The 11,845-nt window shown below is 43.1% G+C and overlaps 1 protein-coding gene across 2 annotated transcripts in view; it reads left to right on the forward strand.

The window, feature by feature from the left end:
* UBAP1 (ubiquitin associated protein 1) overlaps nt 1–11,811 on the forward strand; it is a 36,472-nt gene extending 24,661 nt beyond the window's left edge. For both annotated transcript variants that reach the window (XM_042804468.1, XM_032988111.2), the window contains exons 4-8: nt 2,078–3,007; nt 6,051–6,086; nt 6,502–6,699; nt 8,152–8,253; nt 9,681–11,811. In XM_042804468.1, the coding sequence (XP_042660402.1) occupies nt 2,078–3,007; nt 6,051–6,086; nt 6,502–6,699; nt 8,152–8,253; nt 9,681–9,821 (1,407 nt within the window). In that variant the 3' untranslated portion in view covers nt 9,822–11,811. The remainder of the gene's footprint in view (nt 1–2,077; nt 3,008–6,050; nt 6,087–6,501; nt 6,700–8,151; nt 8,254–9,680) is intronic.
* Nucleotides 11,812–11,845: the final 34 nt, after the last annotated feature.

Consider the following 11,845-nt stretch of genomic DNA (forward strand, 5'->3'; position numbering starts at 1 on the left):
AAATTTCCAGTTCCTGTTTTCTGTGCAGTTTTGAGTGGGAATACTTTTCCAGCTGTAGAGCAAACAGATTACAGCTTGGTATGTATGGCTTCCAGGTCTTTGAGAAGCATGTTTGTTACCATAAACTGTTGATAGCATAAAATCAATTGCTTTACCATAACTATTGAAAAACTAGTTTCTAAATGTTGTGATACAGGAAATTTAATTGAACTATGCTTTCTCATTTGGATCTGTGATTTTCCTTGATCAGGCACAACTGATGATTGTTTTCACTTCAGCTGTGACGGATTGCTGTAGATGGTTCTGCTTTTTTTCTTGCCTTTTTTTCCCCTGCCCTGCATATTACCCTATTACTTTACATGATATATTTTTCATCATCACAATTAAATCATTACCTGGTTGTCCTAATACACGTTTCCAACCAGTTAAGTTGATGTGGGAGACCTAAAGGAGACTCTGATGTTCTATTGCTGGCTTAATTGTACTATGTCTCCCATTTTCCTGCCAAGCTGAGGCTCAAGTATAGTATGCCCACTGGGACTGCAACACCTTGTGTAATATGATGTCACTGTAAACTGTGCATCTCGCAGTGTAATTTGACTTTTTTATACTTGCAGTGAGAGCTGTTAAAAAACAGCGCAGGGAAGCGAAATTGACCAAAGCCATATATTTTTATGTGAATACCCCCCATTTTTTTAGTATTAAAAAAAAGATATGTCTTTGGTCAATTTGGGCCATATATGGTCATATACATATACGCACACTTAAAACTACGATAGCACTGCTGCTCATATAGCAAGGACTGTGTAATGAGTTGTGCACAGCACTTCGGCCAGTGAGTTCTTTTTCATAGTTACCTTGCTGATAAATTGTAAATCATACCTCTTGGAGTCTTAGAGGTAAGGGAAGGTAAAACTGTTAATACAGTTGAGACAACAGGTCTCCAGGCTCTCACTGGAGCCTGCTGTGGGATGGGATGTGATGCAACACATAGAGAGTCCTGGAACAGCCTGGTAGAGGCCTAGCAAGCCTTGCTGGCTTGTTCCTTAGAGCTAGGAGTCTGTATGACCTAGCAGTCCCATGGCAAGAGAACTCCTGTTTGGTTATGTGCCATTACCCCAGCAAGGATATCTTATGACTTCTTGTGAGTCACAGGCAGGTTACACCCTGGACTTAACTTGTAGGCTGTGTTCTCTGAATATTTTATGGTTATTTAAAGAGCATTTGAGGCTGTTCACTCTTCATAAGGTATTAAATCTTTAAGTAGATTTAGTTGTCTCAGAATTTTGTTCTCAACCAAGCCACTATGGTGGCCAGTAAACTGGTAGTGAGTAGCATACAAATGCCTTCCTGTACTAATCTGGTCCTGAAGGAACTGATGTAAAATGAGAAAAGCTTCTGGGATCCTGTCATGACAGTAACAGCAGCAAAATCTGCTACCACAGGTAGTTGTCATCATTGGTGTAGCCAGTATATCCTTTTTGGCTGGTGAGCCACTGGCACTGGGATAAGAATACTGATACCTCTTAAACCAGTGTGTGTAAAACTATAATATTATTAAGTCCCTTAGGAATCTTTTGGGGGGAACTCAGTAATACTGTATTAGTCTTCGGATGCAAAAATACTCTGCTGTAATCTTGAATGACTTGTGGACAGGGAGTAGTTCAGTGTCGCCAGATCTGGATATGACTGTCCATGTAGTAATTCATTAGACTTCCCCTTGCTACAACCGTTGTCTTGGGGGAGGAGGATGGGAGGGCTGTGAAACTGATCTTGGAGTGATCAGTAGTTCTAAAGGAAGACTAAATGTAGGGATGAGGCAAGATATAATATTCTAATCCAGATTATGTTTTGCTGCTAGAGGCAAAATGGACCACTACTGTTGTCTTCTAGATTTGCCAGTCTGTAGGTTACAAGAGCTGCTGGGAAAAAAAATTATGCCCATCCACGATAATTCATGTAGCTTTTATTCTCTGTTACTTATGTTGCTGTTACAAGGATCACAGCTGCTACTTCTATAATTTATATATGTTTTTTTTTTTTTAATTCCTCTCCTCTTCCCTCCACCCCCCATCAGTATGACTTCTCACTGGAAAAGAAAACAATCAAGTGGGCTGAAGATATCAAAAAAATTCAAGCTGCGCAGAGAGAAGCTGAACGCAAGGCAGAAGAAGCGCTAGCGAACTCAAAAGCAGCTCCAGAGGTCAGCAACAAAATGGGGTTCTCAGAGGGACCTTGCCCTGAGGCCATGCCTCCTCCTATTAACCCCATTCTTGCTAGCTTGCAGCACAATAATATTCTTACTCCCACGCCAGCCAACAGCAGCTCTGTGAAGCAAAAGGTCCTCAGTCCACCTTGTCCAAAAGCAGACTTCAACCCAGCTGATTTTGAATGTGAAGAAGATCCATTTGACAAACTGGAATTAAAAACTATAGATGATAAAGAGGAATTGAAAAATATTCTTGAAATTCATGTTGGTACTACTGGGCCAATTGTTGCCCAGCTGTTAGATAATACTTTGCCCAAAGGAGGGTCTGAGTCTGTGCTACAAGATGAGGAAGTTCTGGCATCAATAGAAAGGGCCACACTGGACTTCAAGCCCCTTCACAAACCCAATGGCTTTATCACTTTACCGCAGTTGGGAAACTGTGAAAAGATGTCCTTGACTTCCAAAGTGTCTCTGTCCCCTATCACTTCAGTGAGCAATATTAAATCCCTGTCCTTTCCTAAACTTGACTCCGATGAGAGTGATCAAAAATCATCAAAGCTCACGAGCACTTTCCACAGCACTACCTGTCTCCGTAATGGCACCTTGCTTAGCTCTTTGCAGGCCTGTGCTCAGAGTAAAGCTAGTGAACTGAATGGACACCATATGGTTGGTCTTTCCACTCTAAATGAGGACAGTGGCATGGAGACATCAACATTATCATCTTCATCCAGGCTGCCTTCCCTGGCTGTGTCAACAGTTTGTACAGAAGAAGAATCATCTCAAAGCACAGCGACTACGGTAAACACACGGGGGATTAGAATTAGGGTTGCTGGGGAGATATGAGGGTGCAGAGACAAATGTTGCTTCTAAAGTGTCCTGTGGCTTTGGTTTTACTTTTATTTAATGGGGGTCATGTGTAGATCATCTTAATTTACACGACAAATTGATCAATCCAACAGGTCTTCATGCTGGCAGTTCTGAACCTCAGATATTACTCTGAAGGTTTCCTCAAAATCTGGTGGTTTTAGACTGATTCTGATGATTTTTCTCTCAGCTTTTCAACTCTTGTTCGTAGTTGCACATTTCTGAGCTAAGCACATAAGATACCTTCTTTGTATGGTCCTTCATTCTGCCTTATCCAACTGAGATATATCAGATTCTGAAGTGTTACTAGGTTTTGAATCAAATATCTTCTAGAGTTGTTCCTTGGCTTGCTTATTTATTTGCTGGAAATAGTGGGAAATACTGGCTTTTCAAGGAATAGAAGCAATAATAGATTAAAAAATACAGATGTGCTGTGTCATACAAGAAAGAAAAAAGTGCTCACAGTTGACCCACAGTGAAATAAATGGTTTGGGTTTTTTTTTTGTAAATGCACTATTAATTGCAAAATACAGTGTTCTGTCAACTAGTGTATGTGTCAGAGCACAGCAGAAGAGCTGTTTGTTGATCACTAGAACAAATTTCAGACGGTAAACTTGGGCAGAAGCAGCAAGGTGCTGAGTAAGTTCTCACTGCTACGGATCACAGGTTTGAGAGGTGATTGTATGATTGCACGTATCTCAGAGATAAAACCTCCAAGTATGACACATGATGCATTTCAAGGGATTAACATGAAAGATCAGTTACAACTAGGTAGATGGACATTGAGATGGCCAGATTTTCACTGTAACTATTCAAAGCTCTATGCTGGATTAAAATTTATTAAAGACCAAGTGGAAATGTGTATTCTCGAGAATGCTGGAGGGGAAGACACAAACTCATAAACAAACCAACAAAAAAATATATACTTACTCGGAGGAGTAATAAAGATCTTAATTCGAAACTACTTCTGCTTTTTAAGTAGCAAACCAAGAAACAGGTATGCCACAGAACTAGTTCTTTCTGTTTGAATTCTAAGACTTCAGACTATACTTGTTTCATGTTTCCACAATATGGTCCCAGTGGCTAAAAAATGACAGCTGAGCTGCAAGAAATTGAAGTAAATGGGACAAAAGTATTGAAGTAAATTTAACAAAAATCCTCAGGGTATGAAAATTACAGGAGGAGGTCACAGTCATCCCTGTGGCTGGGAGCAGAAGGGTCATGCATCCCTTTTCCGCAAAGTTATACAAGAATAAGCCTGTCCATTTTCATAGAATCATCACAGAATGGTTTGGGTTGGAAGGGACCTTAAAGATCATCTAGTCCCACCCCCCCTGCCCTGGGCAGGGCCCCCTTCCCCCAGCCCAGGGGGCTCCCAGCCCCGTCCAGCCTGGCCTGGAACCCTTCCAGGGAGGGGGCAGCCACAGCTGCTCTGGGCACCCTGGGCCAGGGCCTCACCAACCCTCACAGTAAAGAATTTCTTCCTTAAACATGAGTGCAGCTGCTGAGTGACTGGTCCTGGCTTTGTCCTGTGCAATTCCCTCAGATGTTTTCCTCCTCTGCTGGAAGTCACTGACCACAAGCACAGGTTGTTAAGCTTAAGTAGATTGAGGAGGAGGAGTTCGTTTTCCCGGACTCTTGAATTGCTGGTGTCAGAAGCAGTTTTGGTTTTCCTGGCTGTAGCATCAATAACAAAGCATCATCCTTCAATTTGATAACCAACTGATTTCAGAGATACTCCAAACCCCCAGTTCAGTGTATGCCATATTCTAGTACTTTTTGCTGTTGCAAAAGTGCCTGAATAGGATGTGTGTGAAGATCTTTGAGCCCCTCTACCACCATGAGGAGAGCTTTTTGGGTAAACTGGTCCATTACACTGAATATGATTTCTTAGGCTTTGCCTCCTAGAAGAGAAATTCTTACCCTGGAGATGAAAGTGGTCAGAAGTGCAGAAGAAAATCTCCTTGGTGGTGGTTTGGGGTTTTTTTGCAAAGAATTTGAATTTGTCAAAATCCTAATAGATTGTTCTCAGAATTGGTTTTCTGTAAACAGTTTTTCGTTATTTAGTTTGGGCCCAAAGAAGACCTTTCTGAAAGAAGTGGATAAGCTTTCAAGAAATCTATGTTGACATAATAAGTATTAAGAAATGCAAAACACTGAGGTTCTTGGTCCACAGTGATTTCTTACAGTCTTTTCTAATTCTATTTAAAATGTAGGAAGCCTTTTAAATGGCTGAATTGAAATGTACAGGTTTGGTGGGGCAAAGCTCTTCTTTGCACTGCTGTTGTCTTGGTCGAAGTCGTATAAAGTGGTGTGTTGGTTCTGCCCTCTGGCAGCCTGGTTCTGCAGAAACAGAGCGGGTGTACAGCAGGGAAAGTCGTGTACAGCAGGGAAAGTCAGCCAGCCTTGTTGATGCACCAGGAATGGGCATTGGTAGGAAAATCACATGGCTGTTTTAGCCAGTGTGCCACATTGCTCATATAAGGCATATGAAATGCAGTATTTTGAGAGTAGAAAGGAGTATATGTTTTTTCTTACTCCTTCTCATAGTCAAAAAGTCAAGAGAAGTCTCTAGGAAATGACTTGAAAATTATCACTACTATTCAGTCTGCGTAGCACTGGATCAAGAGCTGAACAGGAGCTAGTGTATTACACTGAGCTGTATGAACATGTAGCCATTACAGTAACAGAATAAACAAGCTTACAGTTATTATGGGGTACACACATCCTTTTTGGAGCATAATCCATTTGTAGAGTTCTGAGAGAAGAAAAAATCATTGTGATGTCTGTTCTGTTAGTACACACAACTGCCTCATGTCTGCATCTCATATGTGGAAGCCTGATCAGACCACAAGTCTCCCTAGTATAGTAGGCTTATTCCCAGATCTCTTCCATAAAACCCATCTACCCCCGGTAGCAAATTCTACTCACTAGTGCATAATGTTTATAGTCATCTTATTCGTGTGTTGTCCAACAGGTACACCCAGACTACAAGGAAACAGAAAACCCTATGGTAAGTTCCCAAATACCTTTCTGCTTTCCCTGCATCATGTTTCTGAAAATGTCCAGAAATAGTGTTCCTTTGAGTACATAGGTGACAAGTAAACTTGGGGTGAAGGAGGCAACCTCCATGCTGCTTCTGAGGTACAGGGTCTAAGGTTGGGTATTGAAAGGTTTGGGTCCTACCAGTAGGAGAGGGCATATTGTGAAGAGTCTGGAATGTTGTTTTGAGGGTAAAAAGAGTATGGTGGGAGTTCAGACTATGTGCACTGCTTGGTTTCATCCTAACAGTGAGTAACTTCCCAAGGGCACTCTAGAAAGCCTCTCTGATTAATTACATGGGGTATCCTGGTTCTGCACGAGCCAGATACAGGATGTGGGGATGCAGATGATGACCATCATCTCAGCCACTGGATTTTCCCCTTTAGGTAACGCACCAAAATTTTGCAGTATCTAAAGTGCCCAATAACACCAGCTGCACAAAGTGGTCTGGTGGCCCTGCTCCTGAGCTACAGCAAGCCCTCTCTGCTAGTGAGAGGCAGTGCATAGAGACGGTCGTCAACATGGGATACTCACCTGAGAACGTCCTGAAAGCCATGAAGAAGAAGGGACAGAACATAGACCAGGTAAGAGCTTGTGCCATGGGAAATAAACCCTTGGCTAGATGCTGATTCTGCTGAAAAACAACCTTGAGTTTGCAGAGTGGATAGGGGAGAATACTTGTATAGGTTCTAACAGGGTGTTGCAACCTGTATCCGCTCTGATATTAGCCGCTAGAGAAGTTGTCACCTGGTAGTAAAGGCTCCCAAAACCAAAGAAGAGAGTGTTTCTGATGAGAGACTGCTTGAGTCAGCCACACCTGTGGGTGCTGGGTCAAGCTGCACTGAAATTGGAATGTACCCTTAGCTCCACATGAGGCTGGGAAAGATATTGTACCTTCTCAGGAGCCACAAATCCATCCAAAGGAATCTTAGTGTGGCACTGTGCTATGCTTAGTGCTGTGTGACAGAAATGCAGCCAACTTTGAGCACAAGGGGTTTTGATGCTGACATCTCTCCCTGTAGAGAGATCGGCCCCTGCAGGCTTAAGACAGCCCCAAAAGGCTCTCACAAGGCACCACTGACCGACTTCCTTGTGTGCACTCTGGTTGTGGTGCTTCCTGCCATGTGTGTTGTCTCAAATGCTTGCTCAAACCAGGTCACAGAGCATAAAGCACTGCAGGGTGAAGCATGGCTCTGGGTCTTGGAGCTGCTTCAAACGAACGTTTTAAAGCAGGCAGCGTGTGGCCAGACTTTCTGTGCTGGCCCTAGGCAGGCTGTGTGTTGCACCAAGCATCCTGGAGGAGGAGTGTCCCAGAGACTTCGGCTTGTGGAGCTGATCTGCTTGCTTACTAGCTACGCATCAAGAGAGGTTTAAGCTGTGCACTGGAGTGAACTGTAGTATCAAATGGAAAAAATGTCCCTTAGGATGGTGGTTTTAAATCTTGCTGTATTTGCAGGCTGTGTTCTTTTGCATATCTAGCATTACCTATTTGACCTTTCCCTGTACCTCTCAAAGCTGAGGACAGATAAGAAATTTGACAGTGGTTTCTGGGCGTGTATGCTGGGATTTGCAGCTCACTTACCAGTATGCTGAGTTGATCTTAAAAGGCTGACTGCTTTCAGATTGCATCAGCTCCTATGGCTGTCTGAGAGGAAGCTAAAAGCTGACACATCTTGACTGCTGGACCTACAGTTTCATTTTAAAAACTGGTAGTATAAAAAGCACAGTTAAACTTCTGCCTTCTGCTCAGTGATGAGACGCAGAAGGCTAAAGATAAGATTTTGAGACTACTTGGACTAGAGTGGAAGATGACATTCAGAGCTGGCAGGAGAGCACAGGATGGAAGGGCTTACCCGTTTCCTCTGAACAAGCTTTTGTACAAAGAGCATCTCAACTCTGTTAGGAAGGACTTTCTCCTGGTCCCTGGTGAAGCCTGGGGTGGAGTTGTGCTCAGCCCCTCTGCATGTACAGAGGTGTAATTCAACCACGTGCTGCAAATGCCACTCCAAACTGTTTCCTTTCTACGTTCCTCACAGGTTTTGGATTACCTGTTTGCACATGGACAGCTTTGTGAGAAGGGCTTTGATCCACTTCTTGTTGAAGCAGCTTTGGAAATGCACCAGTGTTCAGATGAGAAGGTGAGAGCACAGTGTGCTAAGGAACAGAGAGACTGTTCTGTGATGGGGAATTGCAGCAGCAGTTCCTCTGGCTGATGTAACTCTGGCTTTCATGGTAATGCTGCCTTGTGTCCAAAACTGACTGCCAAAGGGCATCCTTGTGGTGATAAAGTGAACATGTGTTAAAGCATTAGAATTCTGCATAGTTTTATTACTCTCACTTGCTTGCATTTTTATGGGGACATGATTTCTTAAAGACCTTGCTTATTCTGGTTGTAATGTTTTGAACCCAGAGTGCTCTTGTGGGCAAGGTGCTTGGTACAGAGACAGTTAAATTTAGAAGCAGCAAATAATCTTTTAAATCTGCCAGCCTCTCCTGGCTCTGAATTTTCTCCATTGTACAAACACATTTGCTTGGCTGCTCAGCAAATTGGGTTAGGGCGTGCTCTGGAAGAAGCTGGAAAATATGTTTTTTTGGGGTCTGGTTCATTGTCTGGCTGCTTTAACAGCAACAAAGCTACAGAGGCAGGAATGGATAGCCAGGGCGGAGGACAGCAGGATCTTTTAAAGTCTACCAGCCTGTCGTGTGCCAAGTTGTTATATGAAATCTTCAGAGGTGCAACCCAACCCCCTCAGGCATATGTATGCCTTCCAGTCTTTAATGGACTTAGTGATGATCTTTCAAACAGAGGAACAACAGTGTGAAGGTGAGAGAAGTAACTGAGTTCGGGAAGCACATTTACTACAGGCATAACCCCAAAATTGGAAGTGGCTAATCTCCTGATTGCCCATTTCAAACTGCATTATTGCTCTTGGTTTTTTCTTTCCCATGGTGTGGAGGGGCACTGTAAATTTCAGAGGATTCATAGAAGTCTGATCAGTTGCTTCACTTACTATCACCTTATTTTTTCAAAGCTCAGGGATGATGTGTGGCTGATGTTGGTAGTATCGTACACAGCATATCCAGTAGGGTTTGTGCTAATCCCCCGAGTTTTCCCTAAATCTGAGAAGCCAATTGATAATAGCAAGGGCTACTGTACTGTTCCAAAAGTCAAAGTAACTTTAAAAAAAAATTCAGATGCAGTGGGAGCAGTGTGCCACTAATCAGCATTTTTGCAAGCCCAAATTGGGCCAGGCTGATAAATTTCCTAATAGGAGAGAGACCCCTACAGACTGAGCTTCGGTGCCCTTGCTGAAGAGGATTTTGGAAATCGAGGACTGTAAACAGGGGGGACTGAGGGTGAGGCCCCGTGGGCTACTACACCCAGAGCTCTGCTGGCTCTGGTGTGAGTGGACTTTCTCTAAATGGAGCTGGAAGGGGCTGTACTTGGGGAAAAGGAATCCACACTGTGGGGTGTCCAGTCACTGGAGACAGTCTCTGTGCTAAACCTCTACCAAGCACTGATTCTATTTTCTCTTGTAAATAATGGACTGTCTGTGTCTTTCAGATCACAGAACTTCTCCAACTAATGAGTCAATTTAAAGAAATGGGCTTTGAACTAAAAGACATTAAGGAGGTCTTATTATTACATAACAACGACCAACACAGCGCTTTGGAAGATCTAATGGCTCGTGCTGGAGCCAGCTGAAAACACATTCCTGGATTCTCAGTGAGCAACAGAGCAGGACCAGCCCTGACACCTTCACACCCAGTGTGACTTGCTCCTGGCAGGAAGGGGCCTGGCTTTTCGCATACATGGGACAGTGACTGAGCAAGCCCGCCCGCGTGCATCACTCCAGCATTTCTCTTTCCACTGAGAGCCAAGTTTCTTTCTTAAATTAAATTTTTAAAGTGTCCTTTCCTAAGTTTCCTTTCCCAGCCTGGCCACGGAGAGTTTAGGCTGCCCAACCTCTACTGGAATTGTACATAGGTAGAGACGGGAGTGGTTTCCCCACCTCACTGTTGCACTGGAGTTGGACAGAAGAATGCTACGTTGGTTTTGAAATTAGGATGCTTTGGTTCTTTGAAGCTGCTTTATGGTGTCTGCTTGTACTGAATTACTTGACTGTGTCACAGTCCAGATTAACTGGTTAAATTTGACTTTTAGTGCAATGGAGTTCTATTTTTGGTTGAAAGATAGTCTGTAACTTAGTAAAACACTGGTTCAGAAACTGTCGCTATGCATAAAGAGAGAACCTGTTCCTCTTGTGGTTTTTATTTTTTACCCATGCATCCAACATTTCTGCCAGACATGAGCATCCAATGCTGAGTGGCATGTAAGTTCTCTTGAAGCAGGTAAGCTGTGAACTCTACCTGGACCTGCAACTTGTGTTGGTTCTTGAACCTGAAGGCAGAGAGCTGGGGCTCAGTATTCTTAATCCCCCAGGCTTGTAGGATATTTAAGACAATGCCCTGCTAGAAAATCAGTTATCTTTGTTTTAAATAATACTGAGTGCGATGCAGGAGGTTTCTTTCAAGCACTTTCTTTAAAACAAATATACTCACTGCATTAGGTCCGTTTCTCACACTTCTATAGACTTATACAATAACCTCTAGTACTAGAAATCAGGTTTTGGGTGGTTTTTGATAGTGCAAAGTATTACATTGTACACTGTTCAAGTTCTAAATACATGAAATATCAGCAGTCTTGAGAAATCTTTAAAGTAATTTGCTAAATATTTTGATTCTGCAGAAGAACAACTAATAAAACCTTCAACTCTAACTCCCAGTGTCATGGTTCCCATCTCTCATGCTCATTGGCTTCAGCAGGTGAAGAACTTGCCGGATCCTGCCCGTGTAGGTGCTGCCTGCTCCTGCAGGCACGCCTGAACACTATGTGTTGGGCAGAACAAACAGAGTTCTCTGGGCAAGTGGCTGGAGTGGTGGAACGTGCTGCTTTTTTCTGTGGCTTACTTTTGTTTTGTTGCAAAAACCAAGCCTGGGGATCCAAAGTCATGTTAGAGCATGGAGCTGGGAGCACTCGACTTTGGGAGCACAAAAAGGCTTGGCTCGTTGCCTCAATTTAGGTTTTTCAGTAGGAGGTTTAGCTCATCAGGACTCCAAAGGAGATGGCATTTGTCTCCATTATGTTGTTAACTTTCTATGACCAAAACATCTAATTTGGGTCCAGTGTTAACTCCTGGAATTCTCTGTGAGGTACTCAACTATGTTACTTTACATACCTTTACTTAAAACAAAATGATGCTGAGAGATATAGCTGGCGTGTATCTAAGAGATGCGGAGATGGATGATGCATAGGACCAGGAGAGATTGCTTTGCATCATATCCCATGGCATTGAGATTCACCAACTTCTTCTAGTGGTGGGGATGAAATTAAAACTCATCTAAGAAGGACGTGCAGCAGCTGCTGCCTCTGTGGTTGCAGGTAAAGCAGTTGCCCAGCTTCCCTTCCCAGGTGAGAAATGTGAGTTTCAAACAAGGAAATGGTGTTCCTGATTACTCAGAAAAGCTGCTTTACTGTTACTGCTGAGAGTGTTCAGTTGTGTTGCTTGTTTCAGTTTTCTGAGTTAATATCCAAACAAGTCTGTCTGGTACTAGATGGTCCTGAAAGGGCAAGAAGTCTTGCCAGTGAAGAAACAACTATTTAGACCAAAACTCTCAATAAAATAATCTCTTCAGTTGTGTTAATGTGTGTTTTCTCAGAGTCCTGCA

Source organism: Tyto alba, unplaced genomic scaffold (assembly GCF_018691265.1).
Source record: "Tyto alba isolate M040663 unplaced genomic scaffold, T.alba_DEE_v4.0 Super-Scaffold_42, whole genome shotgun sequence".
In the NCBI taxonomy this organism is placed as follows: Eukaryota; Metazoa; Chordata; class Aves; order Strigiformes; family Tytonidae; genus Tyto; species Tyto alba.